The 18,401-nt window shown below is 55.2% G+C and overlaps 6 protein-coding genes across 6 annotated transcripts; 3 read left to right on the forward strand and 3 right to left on the reverse strand.

Moving 5' to 3' along the window:
- Window positions 1-561: 561 nt before the first annotated feature.
- HMPREF1541_06949 (uncharacterized protein) lies at window positions 562-1,401 on the forward strand (the record flags this gene model as incomplete). Its single annotated transcript, XM_008721274.1, has 1 exon — window positions 562-1,401. One exon carries the CDS (start codon window positions 562-564, stop codon window positions 1,399-1,401), a length of 840 nt encoding a protein of 279 aa, XP_008719496.1.
- Window positions 1,402-2,090: 689 nt separating this feature from the next.
- HMPREF1541_06950 (uncharacterized protein) lies at window positions 2,091-2,885 on the forward strand (the record flags this gene model as incomplete). The annotated part of the gene is made up of 1 exon (XM_008721275.1): window positions 2,091-2,885. One exon carries the CDS (start codon window positions 2,091-2,093, stop codon window positions 2,883-2,885), a length of 795 nt encoding a protein of 264 aa, XP_008719497.1.
- A 2,246-nt stretch (window positions 2,886-5,131) lies between these two features.
- HMPREF1541_06951 (uncharacterized protein) lies at window positions 5,132-7,865 on the reverse strand (the record flags this gene model as incomplete). Its single annotated transcript, XM_008721276.1, has 2 exons — window positions 5,132-7,695; window positions 7,745-7,865. 2 exons carry the CDS (start codon window positions 7,863-7,865, stop codon window positions 5,132-5,134), a joined length of 2,685 nt encoding a protein of 894 aa, XP_008719498.1.
- A 712-nt stretch (window positions 7,866-8,577) lies between these two features.
- Window positions 8,578-10,143, reverse strand: HMPREF1541_06952 (uncharacterized protein; the record flags this gene model as incomplete). Its single annotated transcript, XM_008721277.1, has 3 exons — window positions 8,578-9,451; window positions 9,503-9,582; window positions 9,634-10,143. 3 exons carry the CDS (start codon window positions 10,141-10,143, stop codon window positions 8,578-8,580), a joined length of 1,464 nt encoding a protein of 487 aa, XP_008719499.1.
- Window positions 10,144-11,735: 1,592 nt separating this feature from the next.
- HMPREF1541_06953 (uncharacterized protein) lies at window positions 11,736-12,296 on the reverse strand (the record flags this gene model as incomplete). The annotated part of the gene is made up of 3 exons (XM_008721278.1): window positions 11,736-11,926; window positions 11,980-12,198; window positions 12,254-12,296. The coding sequence occupies 3 exons, from the start codon at window positions 12,294-12,296 to the stop codon at window positions 11,736-11,738; spliced, it is 453 nt and encodes a 150-aa protein (XP_008719500.1).
- Window positions 12,297-13,467: 1,171 nt separating this feature from the next.
- HMPREF1541_06954 (glycogen debranching enzyme) lies at window positions 13,468-18,178 on the forward strand (the record flags this gene model as incomplete). Its single annotated transcript, XM_008721279.1, has 2 exons — window positions 13,468-18,033; window positions 18,083-18,178. 2 exons carry the CDS (start codon window positions 13,468-13,470, stop codon window positions 18,176-18,178), a joined length of 4,662 nt encoding a protein of 1,553 aa, XP_008719501.1.
- Between the last annotated feature and the right edge of the window lie 223 nt (window positions 18,179-18,401).

Below are 18,401 nucleotides of genomic sequence, written 5' to 3' on the forward strand. Positions count from 1 at the left end.
CTTCTTGCTTCCTCCATATTCGCTCGCTTTGTTCTGTCATTACGCGACATTCCATTGGAAACAAAACTGTCTGAGAGCCCGGCCAGGACGCAAAGAGGGGGGCATTGTGCACCAACAAAGCAGCAAGCCCAAGGCGCCGACGTCATTTGCTGACTGGCTGGCTCACGGGCAGGGATTGTTTATTTTTGGCGCTTGAGAAGACAAGGCACACATCCGTGGCCTGTCGTTGACCCAGCATACGACTGTCTTTGAGAAGAGCTTGTTTGGCTCGCGTTTACAGTGTGAGGTACTAGAATCAGACATTGACTCGACAGAACGAGACCGAGATAGAACAGAGCGCGACGACTTTCTTCGCCTGTGCTTGCTGAGATCAAGATTGGGATCGGAGCGACACCTGCAGCTTTGGCCCACTGAAGGGTGAAGTCATTCGCTTTCACTGCCTGGAGGCTGAGGGGCTTGGGCGGTCTTGGGACTCGGATATCGCAGTGCTGACCACGTACGCTTTCCCTGCTCGACCAGTCACTTTACGACAACCAACAAACACCGACAGGAAAAACAGCCATGAAGCGGAAATCAATACAGGGGCTGCTGGCACTGTCTCTTGACGGCCTGTTGACTAGCAGCCTCGTCTCTGCACAGGAGACAACATTCACCCGCACCATCACGCAAGATGCAAGCGAGACCCAGACACAGACATTTACGGCACCTGTTGAATCGCCGACCGTGTCCGACACCTACACCGACTCCCAGCGCTTCCGAGACGACATGATGAACGCCACCAACTACTACCGCTACCTGCACTCGGCGGCTTTCGTGTCATACAACGAGTCTCTGGCCAGCTATGCAGCCGATTACTCCCGCGAATGCCAGTGGCGACACAACCCGGACCTCTCCTCCTCCGGCCTGGGCGAGAACCTGGCCAGAGGGTATGCGAACGTCAGCGCCTCGGTCTTTGCCTGGTACGACGAGGTCAATGAGTTCGACTACGACTTCGACCGCGACAGCCCAACCGGCTTCACGGAGGAGACGGGCCACTTCACGCAGCTGGTCTGGCGCGAGACCCAAGCGGTGGGGTGCGGCTGGACCGACTGCGAGGGGAGGAACGGCGTGGACGGCGTGTTGGTGGTGTGTAACTACTGGCCGGCGGGGAACGTGTTGGGGCCGAGTGGGAGTGGCGAGGACAGGTTCTTTGTCGACAACGTGCTGCCGGAGAGGGATGGGGAAGGGGAGGGATTTAATGAGCAGGACGCCATTCGGGGAGTGAGGACCGACGTGCCGGACCCTAATGCGCAGGGCAATAATGGCGATAACGGTGATGAGGATGCTGCAGCATCGTTGAAGGGAGGTGTGTGGAAGGTGTTGGCGCTGACGACGGCTGTGTTGGGATGGGCTCTGTTTTGAGGCATCGAAGTCGAAGAGATGGTTGGTCACTGGGCAGAGCTGGGGATAGAAGCTCGGGGATGAATGACGGGAGGAGGAGTAGATCTGTGTGTTTTATAGCAGGGCGTTGTGGCACTTTGAGCAGTGTAGATGATCACCGCATGTCGCGTATATATTCCAGTACAATCCAGAACAGTTGAAGGGTCCTGACTGAACCGACATGAAAACCGGCGAAGGAACAATGTTGAAACAACGAAGACTGCTATAGTTCATGTAGCTATGCCTCTTGATGAGGTGTAAGTGCGTTGAGCCCATGGAGCACCTGTCCATAGATTCAGCCCTGCCAAGACTGTCAGCATCTTGCATTAATTTCTCGCTCGTTTCCGCTTCGGACGAGCGCGGCTCAACACCAAAACACCCCGTCTACAGGCCTTCTGCCCGCTGCCGGCGTACATTTGATTGGCTCGCAAGCTCGTAGCCTGCCTTTCGGAGCCGTAGTCATTATCACCGTGTACGCCGGTCTGGTTGAGAGTGCCGTCAACCCAGGCAGGGAGTGGACGACATTCAGGCCCTCCAAGGGTTAAATACACAACGTCTCCCTCTCCGTCGTTGAAGTGTCTCTGACCATCACTATCGTGGCTTCATCCTGCTGTGGCTGAGTAGTATAGTCCCAGCCAGCATCAGCTTTAATCGCAGCGACAATAGCAATAATGGTCCACCTCATCCTCACGGGCGCCACTGGCCTCGTTGGCTCCGCGGTTCTTCATCACATCCAGACCCTCCCCGCTGCCACCAACCCCATCACGAAGCTAACCATCCTCTCTCGCTCGCCCGTTCCAGATGCCAACAAACCCTCCACCAACAACACCAAGATCAACGTAATCCACCACACCGACTACCTAACCTATCCACCCGACCTCACCTCCCAGCTCTCCGACGCCAAAGCCGTCATCTGGGCTCAAGGCATCTCGCAAACCGAAGTCTCCTCGGACGCCGAATACACCAAGATCACAAAGGAATTCCCCGTCGCCGCCGCCAAAGCCTTCGCCAGTGCCAGCGCCACCACCACCAAACCCTTCAACTTCGTCTACGTCTCCGGCGAAGGCGCCACACAAACCCCGGGCCTCTTCACGGCGCTCTTCGGCCGCGTCAAGGGCGAGGCCGAGCTGGCGCTGCTCGCGCTGCCCAAACAGCGCGAGTACGGCGACGGTAAGCTATCTGTGTACTGCCCGCGGCCCGGCGGCATCATCCACCCGGACAAGGCGGTCATGGACGCCATTCTGGCGAAGCGGACGCTGAGCATGCGCGTCTTCATTCGGGCGGCGCTGCCCCTGTATAGCACTTTTGCGAAGGAGATGCTGATTCAGACGCCGGAGCTGGGGAAGGTGCTGGTGGATATGGCGTTGAGGGAGGGTGGGGAGCCGTTTGAGGAGGGGGCCAAGGGGATTGAGAGTGGTGGGAGGGTGGTGAGAAATGTGGCCATCAGGAGGATGGCGGGATTGTAGGGGTGTGGTCGGTGGCGAGGAAGATCTTTGTGAGTGTTTCTGGTGCGCGTGTGGAAGGATGTCGTGGGACTGCAGCGAGCGAACCAGTACACAGTTTTTGCTAGAATATGGAAGCGCGGCCAAGAACCTGGATTGTCGACCTGCTCCTTCGACCGAGACGAGCAACTCGGCTTCATTTGTGACCTACGTGCCGCAATTCACTGCGTTGGACCCATCACGAATCACCCTGTGCCGCACACGACTTGGTTTCAACGAGCAAACAAGCGGATGTGTGGCTCAGCTTTTCGGCGGTATCATAAAGGCAGTCGACACAGTGTCCACACAGTTTTCGCGATGGAGCCTCTGTTTTCACGAACACTGTGCATCAGCGCTCGACCAGCGCCACAAGAGAAAACTCGGGACTGGAGAGGCGAATACAGATCGTGTGGCACGCCCGGGGTCGAAGGGGCTATGTGGTGAGCGTTCTTCTTGCGACTTTGATCATCGTGTACCAACATCACAGCAACATGCCACGATATGATGTTCGAAATAATACCCGTCTTTCATCCGAGATATCCGCTCATATTGTCCCTCCTGCTGCTCTCCCCTTCGCATCCTACCCTGGACAGCACTCGACAAGCTATATATGCAGCCCGGAAATCTCTGCGTATGCTGGCTCGGACATGCTGCCACAACCATGGCAGACCAATTCCAGAGCCAGACCAGTATTCCATCTTATTTCACCTCTATGTCCCTGAACCGAAGCAAAACGTCTTTTCCAAACGCCCTCTCATGATCCCTCCCCCGGCCAGAATTCTCGACTCGTGGCTCTTCACCCTCAACCCGCAACCCTCCTCTCAGCCTCCAGTCCTCCCAGCAAACGCTCCTTCTTGTGACAATTCAATACAGAAGTCTAGCTCTGACGCCCGACCCAAACGAACCTATCCACCACTATTTGAACACTCCCGCCGCGCCCAGGAGGTATGCAGGTCCTCTCTGCACACTCCCTGATGATATCGCGCGTTAGCAACGCAGAGCGGTTGTTTCGCCAACGAAGCCCGAGCAAACGCCCCCTCTACCTGTGTCGACATATAAAAAATGCGAGAGCCCACAGATCTCGCCCACGATCTGCTTGTCACCGACACCATGACCACCCAGTCGTGCGTCCATCACCCCAGGCGTGACAGCCATGTCCTCGCGATATATATACCGCACCCTGTGTTGCAGCTTCGAGCCATGTCTGCCTACCCAAAAAACACCCAACAGACTCTCGGGTCGAAACACTCAACCCAAGCCCCCAAAATTTGACCTTCCCATAACGCCTCCACGCCAATCCCACAAATGTCACAACGCCAGCATTCGCCAGACCAACCACGAGATCGCCCACCAGACAGAGACAAAGGCAAAGCCACGGCTACCGCCCGCGAACCACCCCGTCGTCAGTATCTCTTGAGCCCCCGCCTCCCCACGCTCCCAGCAGAGCAGGGGACGATGACGGTGATTTCGAAACCCACGATCCCCGAGCATGTGATGAAGCGCGAGGCGGCGGAGACCCTGGAAGCGCAGCTCAGCGACCTGAGAGCCCGGCAGTGCGCGCACTGCGGCTCGCTGAGGCACAGGACGTTGTGGTGCGATTCCAGGTCTACGGAGTCGGGGACGATGCGCTGTGAGAAGTGCGGCTCTGCCTTGCATGGGAGCGTGTGGTGTCCGAATACAATGAAATGAAACGAGAAATGGAATGAAACGGAGAGAGGACGGAGGACATTGACGGCTCTTCGGTGTCGGTGCCGGTATAGATAGGGAACGGGGGTTCAGTCCCTGCCATGGGGGAGGCTGTAAGCAGCAAGTAGGCAGGTCGTCGAATAACGATACGAAATCGACATGCAAGAAACATACTCGTCAAAGGCCATCCAAGGCCTTCAACAGAAATCGGAGGAGGAAACCATGAGCGGAATCCGTGCCATTTGAAGCTGCTTCGCACGGCGTAGATCTCGTCAGAGATTGTATTGAATCGCTCTCAGCCGGGACTGCGTTGGACATTGTCTCGCTGCTGTTCCATCTTCGTGGTTTCATGTCAGCGGCGAAGCCATGAGGGTGATGTGGTGCTTCTCCATCTTGTCCAACGCCGAGGCCGAAATTTTGCCAGTGCTCAACTCGCTCGAAAATCCCTATGTTCATCACATCATGTCTCATCACAGAATAGCTCATCCCTACTCTTAACACCTACACAACCCACGCCGGGCGGATCTGTACCTTCTATTCCCTCATCACATGACCGCACAACTATCCCCCTGGACCCTCCTCTCGACCCTCCCGCGAATCAGCAACCAGTCAGCCCTCCTCTCGGCAAATTCGACCACCTCCTCGACGCCAAACACGCCACGGAACCTCTCACCATCACTGATAACGCCCGCCATCTCCTTGACCTCGCCATCCGTGCCCGCCTCCAGCAGATACAGCTGCGCGACCTCCCTCAGCGCGACAAAGTAATTGTTCAGCTCCGCGTTCTTGTAGCTGGCGATGTAGCTGGCGTAGGCGGACATGTCGCTGATCAAGGGGATGGCGCCCGCGGTGCTGATGCGCTGGCGCTTGATGTGCTTGCACAGCGCGCCGAACAGGCGCAGGCCCACCTCGCCGACGAAGACGTCGAGCAGCGTCTTCTCCGTCGCGCCGTGCAGCATGCCCGTGTGCCCACCCACGACGTCGATGACCTTTCTCGCCGTGGCGGTGGGGCCCACGTCCACCACGACGTTGCCCTCGGGACAGAAGTCGGTGGGTAACTGTGTGGTGGCGCAGATGTACTCGACTTCCTCGATGAGGACGTCAATGCCCTTGCCTAGGCCGGAGGCGACGCGCTCGTCCAGCATGGCTTCGAACTTGCGCTTTTCCTTGTGGGCCGGGTCGAGTTGGTCGTCGCGCCGCACGATGCGTAGGCGGATCAGTTCGGATTCGTAGAAGACGGCGATCATTTGCTGGATGAGGTCGCCGACGTTGACGAGCTCGAGGAAGGTGGTGAGGGGCGCTACTTGGGCTGTGGTGCTGGTGGGCGTGTCGGTGCTAGCGGAGGTCGGGTTGCGGGATTGGAAGTGCGATAGGTGCTCGATGGCGGTGTCGAAGCCAGCGCGGACGTGTCGCTCGCCGAGTGCGGAGAGCAGGTAGCGGAAGATGTCGCTGCAGGTGGTGCGCGCTGCGGCGCCGTGCGCGTCGCCTAATGCGATGAACTGTGAGGCGCGTTCTAGGTTCGATTTGGCGGCGTGGACGAGGTTGAGGGCGACTTCGATGGAGAAGAGTGAGCGAATGCCTTCCAAGCGGGTGTTCATCAACGCGGCTTTGGCGGCAAGTTCAGTGGTGGGCGCTTCCAGAGGTAGGGATGGAGTGGCGCTGCGGTGCTGTGTGAGCGGATTTGGGGTGGAGGACCGGGAGGGGTGATCGCCATTGACGAGGGCGCGAGCGGTAGTGGTCTTGGAGGATGGAGCAGAGGAAAAGCTGGGCAGGAGGTTGACGGGCATCATGACCACCTTCTTGAATGAGGACATAAAGTCCTTCTTGTCAGCTTGCCGATTAACATTGGACATGAGGAAGGTCTCGGTAGATTCGGCCTGGTCGCGTAGCGCTTGTGTCCATTGAGCGACCTCTTGGTCAGCTTTATGTTTAAAGTTCTCGAGCTCCTCAGCGAGGTAGCTATCCAGGTGAGGACCGTATATCTGTGCGATAACGGCATTGGCTCGTGTTTGAGCCTCATCACTCGATTCAGCGGTGACGCCACATTCCGCGATCAACTGTCTCGTGGCAGCGAAGGTGCCTGATATCGTTTTGAGGTAGACGGATGTGCTTCTCCCACGGGCATCCTCGAACAGTGAAGTCAAGAACGGGGACAGTATCTCTTGGCCCGTTCTGTCTAGTAGATGTAGCAGAACCTCATCGGCATTCGGGAAGACGGCTCTGACAACGGCGGCCTCCTCAGCAAACGCTGCCGCCAATCGCTCGAAGTATGCTTGCACCTTTTCGAGAGAAAGTTGTCCCCACCCCAACGAGTAGTCAACGCAGTCGGATGCATTGCCCAGCTCCGCCTTCTTCTGCATCAGTCGATTGTCATTCAAAAAGAGTTCCACCGCACTACTGCTGCCGTTCAGAATGAACATCACGTGCGCATACTGCTTCATTCGGCCCTGTATATCGCGATATTCGTACCCTTGGCGGAATTCAAGTAATGCAGCCGTATCGAAGACATTGACAATCTCCTGGATCTGTTGGCCTCGCTCCTCAGCTCCAGGCGAGAAATCGCTGCTGGCGAACCTGCGGACGTGGGATAGCATCTTGGCTTGTTCCTCGGGCAACGTGTAAGTCTTGAAGACAAGAGCCTCCATAGGCCTCACGCCGCTGATGGCGTTCTGGTAGTACCGACCTAGGGCTCGGTAAATTTTCCCGTACTCGTGCCTTGCCATTCCGCGCACAGATCTAACCCTGTCGAACACAGTGAGTGCAGAGCGCGGATCGAGTTCAAGCACCGGCGCGGGCGTCTTCGGCGTGGGCGAGGAAAGTTCCACGGCGTCAAACCCGTCTCCAGACACACGGATATTGGGTCTGCCTTTACCGTTCACGATCGACTGATCTATTATGCTTCGTCTCCGAGCCTGCGGGGCCTGTAAATCGCTGGACCGCGAACTATCTGCTCGTTGCCGTGCCTCCCTCTCATCCCAGCAGTCCATACTTTTCAGTCTCGAGATCCACCTGGTGTCGTCGTAAACCATCTCTTGCATTCGGCGCGACACCCGTGCGAAGCGAAGCAGGTCGGGGACACTGAGGTACTCGACTACTACCGAAAGGACTTCTGTTCGGCGCTTAGCAGGTGCAGCACCCGAGTCTGCAGACTTACATACCCAGTGGTAGATAGGGCTTCGAGATCACCATATCAGTCATCTTGAGGGAGGCGAGCGGATCTCTTCGAGAGAGATTCGTGCTCCCTCGACTGCCCTTCTTAGGCTGGCTGGTGCGGGACATTTTGCTGGTGTGGCGGCCTTTTTGTCGAGGCCGGACTGCTCTTACTGTCGCATCACAAGCTACCCTGTGTTCACCTCGGCCACCGATCAGGTCGCAGGAACGAGACTGGCAGTGCACGTGGGGAGTAAAGTGAAGTGGGGAGTGAAGAGACCTGGAGATTCACGAGGCTGGGCAACAAGGCTGTACAAACCTCCTGCGACAGCAATTGTTAGCAAGCATTGTTCTGCTATAATGTCTTCGGATGTCAATAGGTTGGTGCATACGTAAAGTATTTCTTGTACGAACAACCGAGTCTTATTTACGAAATGATGGGTCTAGCTTCTGAAGACCCAGCGACTGCTCTACACAGTCGACCTTGGACGCCATGCAGCAAAAGCATTACCCCGGATTTTAGACAGTGTACTGTTTCACATACCCTGTATATCAAGCAACAGTATTGTCGACGGATCCAACCGAAATAGGCCACAGCATGCAATGCATCCCCTGCTGTGACTTTTCATGCCATCTGAGACATCTGCACTCTCCTCCGCCAGCAAACAATGATCGATCGTCGTTGGCCTGCACATTACCCCGTAGAGACTGCTCGATTCTTTTCTGGCTCTTTAGTGTCAAAACCATTGCTGAGTCAACGTAGGACCAGATATCGGGAGTTTCGACGCAAGTATGCCTCATGTAGTGCAAGCTCACCACCATGCCTTTTGAGAAGCTCGATCTATTGCCCAGGCGGACGATACTGCCCGGCAATTTGATGATACTGGCTCGTATGGGGAGGATAGGAATCGGGCTGTTGGCTCCATTGATCGGCCTCGTTTTCCTCTTCTGGTTCCGCGTCTTCGTCATCACTTTCGCCGTTCCGGCCACGCTTCCTCTTCTTGTCATCGCCCTTGCCCTCATTTTTCCTGACCGGGATCTTGATGCCCTGGTCTGCAAACGTCTGGCTCAGCTCTGTAGTCGGTCGTACGCCCGGGAATTTCTTAGCGCTCCAGACCTGGAAAGGCTTGCTGTAGATAGAAGCCAGCATGGGAGCAAATTCAGCCAGGCGCTCCCCACTGGACGGTCCCATTGGCTGTAGCTGGCACATGAGGTCGAAAAAGGTGAACTTGAGCCTGAAGACGCCTTCGGTACGGATGCTCAGATCCTGGAAGATGAACCAGAGGCCTGTCTTCTCAGCAGGGTCGTTGAGTTTGAAAGATGTGGCCGAAAGGGATCCGATGAGATTTCTGCTGCATGACTGTGGCGGATTGCTTTGAGATGGTGGCGGGATGCCATACCCAGGTCCAGGAGCACCACCATAGCTTCCGTTAGTGCTGTGACCATTGCCATTAAGCAAGCCTCCAAAGCCGGTCGAAGAGACGTTTCCGTGGAATTGAGAATTTTGGTAGGCTTGAACTCTGGGAACATCAAAGTCTCGGGGCTGGGGGACGTTAGACGGTATTGTAGAATGTGTTGGAGGGAAAGCGCCGCGCTCGCTACTGCCAATGGCAGGGTTGTTTCCCGAGAGATGAACGACCATGTTTGACTCTTTGAGAGTATCCACATCGGCCAAATCGACTACTAGGATGAACCTCGAGAGGTCTTCAATTTTGCTGTACCACCTGTTAGTACTGCGCGAGACAGGAAAGGACGGACGTTCGTACTTGTAATCGATTTCAACACCAGTCTTCTCATCCATGATCAGCAGTCGAATGCAAGGTGGAGGTGAGATAGGCCGACGATCCTGCAAACATTAGGCCCAAGTATTCAATAGTGTCAACTGGAAGTCTCGTACCTTGTCGCCAAAGCCGCACATACGAGCACGATCTGGTTCCTGAATTACCTGAAGGGCAAAAGCGTAGCCATTCAGAGACCTGGAGATGGGAAACGGCTCTCCGACAGCTCGAGCTCGTTCTAGGGCACTATTGCCCTCATCGCTAGGCGTCGATGGCGGCAGGCTCCTAGTCGGACCACCAGAGGATTGAGGATAGTCTTGTGTTGAGGCGTAATTCGGTGGTTGCTGGGGAATCGACAAAGGGGTACGTTCTGAGCCCGGTCTTTGATGCGGCGGAGGCAGGTGAGGACCATTCTGGTAGGGGGACTGAGTTGGTGCATATCCTCGTGGCTGAGATTGCTGGGCATGGTACTGCTGCACAGGTGGTGGGGCCGGCTGGTATTGCTGTGGTGGCTGAGAGTATTGGCGAGGTTGCTGAGGAGGAGGCGGAGGATGCTGCTGAGGAGGTTGTGGAGGTGGTGGGCCGTAGTGAGTGGCGGCTGGCCAGCCCGAGTGGCTCGAGTAAGCCATGACAGTGAGGGTAGCTAGCGCTGTCGACAGAACAATATTTGGCAATGGGCTAATTGCTGAAGTGCTGTAGATGCAAAGCCAAGCCGGATATACGAAAGTGGGTGTGGTGCTATACGCGATACTGGTATCGTCGCGACATGTATGATGCGACTGGAACCTGGGAGTCGGCGTCGCTGGGAAGGGACCCGGCTATATAAGAGGAAAGAGCGCGGAGCGGGGCAGTAACAAATGTGTGCCTTTGAAAAGTTTGAAAGGTCATCAACACAAGCACGATCCAATATGATTGAAGCAGGCGACCCGGCAGACTGGTAAGTTGGGGTTGATTCCGGTCGATCAACAAGGCGACCGAATAGAATATTGTTGAGTGGTTTTCGGACACCGATCAAGGTCGATGCAGCAGCAGCAGCTTCTCGGATGAGATGGCCGACGCGGGAGATGGCAAACAAGAGTGTATCCGGAGGGGATGGTGAAGTTACACAGCCAGGAGATGAGCCAACAGGAGGATTTCAGCAGCAGTGCAATGTTACTCGAGATGCACAGGGCACAGGCGCCAGATCACAAGAGTTGAGCGCTTTGTGGTTTCATGGGCGGAGCATGGCCAGGCGCCGTGTGGGAGGAGGGTGGATGTGTTGATGCGTTATCAGCCTGATATTGGACCGAACACCCAGTACAGCCTCAGGGTATCATGGACAGACCCGAGCGGTCGAGGGTGGTGGGCCTTGTTGCATTTGCCACGCGCGTGGTCCAAGTCGATATATTGGCGGGTCGATGGGTCGACAGGCTGAACGGTGGCACACGATATCTTTGTACGAAGCGCACAGCCGCTGTCAGCTTAGACAGCCTTCAGGCACTGGCACGTGGGGCGAGTTGATGTCGCTAGGTCCGATGAGGGGCAGCGAGAGTAACGTCGGTTCTGCCGCTGAGATGGACTACGCAGGGATGTGGTAGGGAAAAACGATGGTGGCGCCGGTGTTGACGTCGGCGGTTGATTATAAGAGTTGAGACTGCAGCAGCGTATCGCCTCGGAACCAGGAGACTGGTCAAACAGGGTCAAAGTACAATCAATATCTCTTCTCATGCACGCCAAAGAGAACACTGGGATAAGAGCAGCCCGAGTCGTGCACGAAGAGTGGCCCACGAAGCGGCGAGTCAAGGCTGCCGCTGGTCATCTCGCTTTGAGTTTGTGCCCAAGCGGTGCTGGGGCTGCATCAGCCCCCGCTTAGGCCCCGCTTAGGCCCCGCTTAGGCTGTCAATGGTGCATGTCCAGGCGCTGGGCCCCTTGGCCCCAGCTTGTTCGTGGTAGCCGAGAGTGTATCCGTCTGCCGATCCCGAGAGATCAGCGCGTCCGAGCACCCGAGTCATGAACAGAAGATACCTCCGTAGTGCGATGATTACAGGACTCAATAGGCGAATCTGAATGGGGGTGTGGTGGGCTGAACGAACGGGATGCCGCCGCGCTTCACCCTTATTTTCAGCCGCGTTCTCCGCCTTTGCGCTTCCGTTAAGCATAACACAGATATCGATTCGAAATAACACACAGTTCCACTCCCTTCCGACGCAGTGACACCCATATGACTGACTTTTCCAGGCCATCACGAGGTGGCTTCCTCATTGCTATCTCTACCACCTTTGACAGCTGCCTTGGCCTTGTCGGCCAGCCCTTTGATGGACTCTTCAGCTCGATCTTTACCCCGCTGAAACGAGGTCCGCCGGACTCGCTCGTTGTTGGTTTTGGCGTCCAGTGCCTCCGATCCTGTCGGAGTATACAGGTTGGCAGCGCCGCCTGCCGAATATTATGAGGGTCTGTCCATCTGCTCAGTGTCGTTGGGGACTTACCTCGCCCAGTGTGGTGAGTGTTTTCAGGCAGAGTGATTCCCGGCACGTCAACATCTTGCGCCGTGCGTGCCTCGTCGCCGAAATCGTTCTTGGCCATGTTGCCGGTCCCGCCTCGGCCGGTGCTGTACATCTTGGATTTGAGAGTTGGCGTTGTCAGAGGCTCGGGTGCCGGCGAAGCCGTGTCCCGTTTAGGCGCAACATTGCCTGCACCTCCACGACCTAGTTGTAAATGGTTAGTATCACATATCAACGCCCTTAAAAGAGGTATAAGTACCATAGTGCTGAATCGGCTTGCTCTTACTACCCTGCTCAGACATGTCGTCGTGGTGTGACGGGGCTGCGATTGCGCGAAGTGTAGCCTTACGAGGGGAGCACAGTGAATGAGTTACGAGAGAGAAACGATTACTGGCTGCGGCTACCAGAAGAGTGGATGTAAAGAATGGGAATGTTTATGGCAAAAGGGAACAGCCTCAGGGCTAAGTTTATGAGATCTGAAGAGGGCTCCATGTCCACTGAAAAGCCAATCTGGTCACTGCTCGCCGCTGTCAAAACGGGCGCCGTCCTTTACGTTCACGTGCGCCTGAGAATCTTTCCATGAAAGCCCTCGCTAGCAGATTTTGCCCCTCAAACAAGGTGACCGCCCATCTCGTCCGACTGCTAAGCCAACGGGAAGCAATGCTAGACGTAACGAAAACACGGCTTAGGCTAAGCTTGGTAGCATAAGCGGGCTAGGCATCGGATGGCGCAGTCTGGGGTTGACTGCACGCCCGGAAGTGACGTAGCGGGCCTGAACACCCGGTGCCTGAGCAGCTGCCAGCGGTCAGGCGCCGAAAGCTGAAACCTGACAGCTACGACAGCCCAGGTCGACGGCGCCGACTGCAAGGTACCATTCCTCGACGTGCGGATATCGCTTACCGAACCAGTGGGGAAGACAGGCACAAAAATACCATTTTCAAGCTCTGCAAGCTGCCGATCTGACCCTCACCCAGTAGGCGCTCTGTCGAATGCTGGATACCATTTCCCGCCGCCGCTGTACCACCCCGCATTTTAGATATATTCGTAACCACAACTTCCAAGCGACTTCCTGTAGCCTTGAAATAAATTCCTCACAGCTAGCTGGCTGAAAGGTGTCAAGACTCTCCATCTGCTCATTGTTGCGGCGGGGGCTGGAAGCGCAGACATGCCTGGACCACGCTCAAGACGTCATGCCAAGGCAGCTGTTTCCATCGCCGATCACCTTCCCAACCAGAAGTTTTCCCAATGCCCGTCAGTCCGACCACATGTTGAGATCTGCCATCTTGACAAGTCGGTCTCTGCTGTCGGGTACCTGACAACTTGGTCGTGCCATCTATATTGTTATTCGTTTTCACAGCCTCCCTGCAGGAACCCGGGAGCCGCATCCTTGAACTCGTCCTGAGAACCTGTTGGGCTCCTCACCGACATGCAATAGCAGTTGCCACGAATTTTTGAAAAGTACTTTTTACTGCAATGCCTCCAAAGACCCTCCAAGGCAATCGCCTTGTCTACTTGCTGCCTCTGACCGACTATGGCGCTCCTGATGTTCCGAACCAGTACATCTACTTGCCCGCTCCCACCGAGCCGCCATATCACCTGCGCTTCGCCATCGAGGGGACCAGCTCCATATGCAGACAAGGTAGCTTGTGGATTAACATTCCAGCACCAGGAGAGCAATTCGAAAGGTCGAAATATAGAGAATATAAGCTGAAGCCTGACTTCAATCGTACCCTACACATAGACATTCCCATCACCACCGCCGGCGCCTTCAGCTACTATACCACCTACTCTCCCCTCCCAGATTTCTCCCTCGAACCGATCGCCACTCCCGAGCCCACGAAGACTCCCACCTACTATATCGATGTCGAACCGAATCTTACTCTTAATGGCAGCAAGCTACCCCTGGATGCATTGTCAATCTTGTCTGTGGTCTCCAAATTCATGGGCAAGTACCCAGATGACTGGGAAGGACACTTGCGCGGAATCAGTGGGCGAGGTTACAACATGGTTCACTTCACGCCTCTGCAACAACGAGGAGAGTCCAACTCACCTTACAGCTTATTCGACCAACTCGAGTGGGACCATGAACTCTTCCCGGGAGGTGAATCAGAGGTTGCGAAACTGATCCAAACAATGGAAGATGATTATGGCATGCTGGGGTTGACAGACGTTGTCTTCAATCACACTGCCAACAACAGCAAGTGGCTGGAAGAGCACCCGGAGGCTGGCTACAACGTTGATACCGCGCCCTGGCTTGAGTCCGCGCTCGAACTGGATGACGCGTTGTTGGAATACAGCAATAACTTGGAGAGTCTAGGCCTGCCTACGCTCATCAAGACTGGCGATGACCTGACCAAGATTATCGACGGCGTCAAGACACATGTCATCTCCAAGATCAAGCTTTGGGAATATTTTGCCTGCGACGTAGAAGCAAACGTCACTGCTGTCTTAGCGGCTTGGAAGAAAGGAAACAACAAGCCTCCGTCTGGAGGCTTCGATGGCTCGCTTGGTGGCGGTCTCGACACGGTCAAAGGCTGGTCGCTGTTCCAGAAAGCGGACTTTCTCAAAAACAAGGGCCTGCTTAACGGACTTCGTATCGATGGCAGGTACTCGAGAAAGGCCGACCCACCTGTTGCTGCTGCATTGTTGACAGCCTTATATGGACGACCAGAAGATGCTAACGCTGACGAAGTTGCTCAAGCGGCCAAAGATATTTTCAATGAGCTCAACCTACCATTCTACCGGGAATACGATGAAGATGTCGCAGCCATTTTGGACCAAGTCAAAGGTCGCATCCAGTACATGCGTTTGGATTCCAACGGCCCCCAATTGGGACCTGTTTCAAAGGACAACCCACTGATCGAGACATACTTCGCAAGGCTCCCTTTGAACGAGACTACCAAGAAGCACAACCCCAAGGCGCTTGCTCTTGCTGTCAATGGTTGGATTTGGGCAGCGGATGCGATGAAGGACAATGCTGGTCCCGATTGGCGCCCATACCTGAGACGAGAGCTTATCCCATGGAGCGATTGTGTTAAGCTCCGTTATGGTAGCAGCCCCGAGGACAATCCTTTCTTGTGGGAGCATATGGCCAAATATGTGCGAGTGATGGCGAAATACTTCACTGCATTCCGCATCGACAATTGCCATTCCACGCCAATCCATGTTGCTCAATATATGCTTGACGAAGCACGAAAGGTCCGATCTGACTTGGCCGTCTTTGCCGAGCTCTTTACAAACAATGAGCAAACTGATTTTGAGTTCATCAAGCGACTTGGCTTGAGTGCGTTGATTCGGGAAGCCATGCAGTCTTGGAGCACCCAGGAGCTGAGCCGAATCGTCCACCGTCATTGTGGTAGACCTATTGGCAGCTTCGATATCGATGTAGCGAAGAGTGCCAAGAAGAGCATGACCAATGGAGCCGCACAGACGAACGGTCTGAGCACGAGAGAAATCGTGAAGCGTGTTCGGGAAAGCCCTGTGCATGCCTTGTTCATGGACTGCACTCATGATAACGAGATGCCTGCTCAGAAACGAGATGCTCGCGATACCTTGCCCAATGCCGCCCTTGTCAATATGTGCGGCTGCGCTACAGGTAGCGTGATGGGATACGATGAGATCTACCCTAAGCTAGTCGAGATCGTCCATGAGACACGGCTCTACCAGTCCATAAACTCTGAAGGCGAAGTCCAAACCGGTCCTGGTGAGGGTGGCATCGGCGGTCTCAAGAAGCTCTTCAACCAAATCCATACCATGATGGGCAAGGACGGCTATGATGAGACGTTCTTGCATCACGAAGGCGAGCTCATCACCCTGCATCGAGTCCATCCTGACTCGCGAAAGGGCTACTTCTTGATCGCCCACACCGCTTTCCCTGGCTACGGAAATGGTAACGGCGGCCTGACTCCTGTCCATCTGGCTGGCACCAAAGCTCGTCTCATTGGCGCTTGGACACTCGAGGTAGACCAAAGCGACGAGGCCAAGAAGACTGCGCTCGCTGACGAGAAGTATCTCGTCGGTCTCCCCGCCCGCACCAAGAGCATCAAGAGTATGAAATTGGATACTTCCGGCGGAGACACAACCATCACTACCCCTGAGTACTTCCCGCCTGGTTCCGTCGCTCTCTTCGAAACGTGGCTCCCCTCGGCTGAACATTCTTCTGGCTTGAATACATACCTTTCGAGTGGTGCTGACGAAGCATTTGGTGAGCTTGACCTCATCGACCTCAACTTCACTCTGTATCGTTGCGATGCTGAGGAGCGAGACTCGTCTGGCGGACAGGATGGCGCATACGCGATTCCAGACTATGGATCTCTTGTTTATGCCGGCCTACAGGGTTGGTGGAGCGTGCTTGAACCCATTGTTCGGGAGAACAATCTCGGACATGCACTCTGCAACCACCTCCGGCAGGGACCTTGGGCGATGGACTTTATTGTCGGACGAATGGAGCGAATTTGTCAACAATCGGGGTATGAGAAGCTGCATAAGCCTGCACAGTGGCTCAAGGAGCGCTTTGATGCGGTTCGCGACATTCCCAGTTTTCTTCTGCCTCGGTACTTTGCCATTATTGTTGAGGTTGCGTACAGTGCTGCTTGGAACCGTGGTCTACAGTTGATGAGCGACAGTGTCCAGCGTGGGCAGCCGTTCATCCAGAATCTAGCCATGGTTAGCGTCCAACAGACTGGTCTTGTCAAATCAGCTTCGCTGTGGCCGAGTAAGTTGGTGCCCAGTCTCGCAGCCGGATTGCCTCACTTTGCCGTCGAGTGGGCGAGGTGCTGGGGACGAGACGTCTTCATTTCCCTACGAGGGCTGTTTCTCTGCACTGGGCGCTTTGATGAAGCCAAGGAGCATATCAAGGCTTTTGGCAGCGTGGTCAAGCATGGTCTGATTCCCAATCTGCTCAGCAGTGGTACTGCTCCACGGTACAACTCGCGCGATTCGCCTTGGTTCTTCCTACAGAACATCCAAGATTACGCTGCGTTAGCTCCAGAAGGGCTGGCGATTCTGAAAGAGAAAGTGCCTCGACGTTTCCTGCCCTATGACGATACCTGGTTCCCACATGATGATCCTCGTGCTTATTCTAAGGAATCGACGGTCGAGGAGATCATTCAGGAGATACTGCAGCGTCACGCCTCCGGCTTATCCTTCCGTGAGTACAATGCTGGCTCAGGTCTCGATATGCAGATGTCCGACCAAGGATTCCAGATCGATGTGCATGTCGATTGGGAAACTGGCATCATCTTTGGTGGCAGCCAGTACAATTGTGGTACTTGGATGGACAAGATGGGAGAAAGCCCTCGTGCGGGAAGCAAGGGCGTGCCGGGCACACCGCGAGACGGAGCGGCGGTTGAGATCACCGGTCTCAGCTACAGTGCTCTCAAATGGGTTGCGGCGCTCAGTGAGCAAGGTAAATATGCCCATGACGGTGTTGATGCCGAGCATGGTCATGTGTCTTTCAAGGAGTGGGCTAGCAAGATCAAGGCCAATTTTGAGCGTTGCTATTGGGTGCCTGTCGATCCGAAGGAAGATGCGCACGAAGTAGTCGATCCCAAGATTATCAATCGGCGGGGCATCTACAAGGATCTCTACAGATCTGGGAAGCCGTACGAGGACTATCAACTTCGGCCCAATTTCCCCATCGCCATGACGGTGGCCCCGGACCTTTTCACGCCCGATCGTGCTCTCATTGCACTCAAGGTTGCTGACGAAGTACTTCGCGGCCCAACCGGGATGGCTACCTTGGATCCCTCGGATCTCAACTACAGGCCGTACTACAACAACAGCGAGGACAGTGAGGATTTTGCTACATCAAAGGGCCGAAATTACCACCAAGGACCAGAGTGGCTATGGCCAACCGGGTTCTTCCTACGCGCCCTGCTCAAGTTCGATTTGATGAGACGGAAGACCGGTGCCGACAAGCTTGAAAGCTTCCAACAAGTGACAAGACGATTGGCAGGATGCAAGGCCGCCATCAAGGAGAGTCCATGGAAGGGGTTGACGGAGCTGACCAACAAAAATGGAGAGTATTGTGGTGATTCAGTAAGTGTGCAACGACCTGAATCGGTGACATGTTGCTAACAAATTGCAGTCCCCTACCCAAGCCTGGAGTGCGGGTTGCCTCATCGATCTCTTTCAGGATGCGCACGAGATGGGGCTAGACTTTGAGAAACTCAGCATCGAATAGAGCATGAGTAGCACGGAGGAGCAGCAAAGAACACTGACCAGGAAACGACGACCAAAAGTTTTGACACTGCTGAAAGCGATGACGACCTTGCAACGACCTGAGAACGACCGTAGATTGAATACAGAGATAGACGACCCGGAGTAGTGGTTTTTGTTAGATTGAATGATGAGTATCACTGTATCCTTGGAGCAACCTCGCGGCGGCAAGGCCTGGCCTCTTCAAG

This window comes from Cyphellophora europaea, assembly GCF_000365145.1.
Source record: "Cyphellophora europaea CBS 101466 unplaced genomic scaffold supercont1.6, whole genome shotgun sequence".
Classification (NCBI taxonomy): Eukaryota; Fungi; Ascomycota; class Eurotiomycetes; order Chaetothyriales; family Cyphellophoraceae; genus Cyphellophora; species Cyphellophora europaea.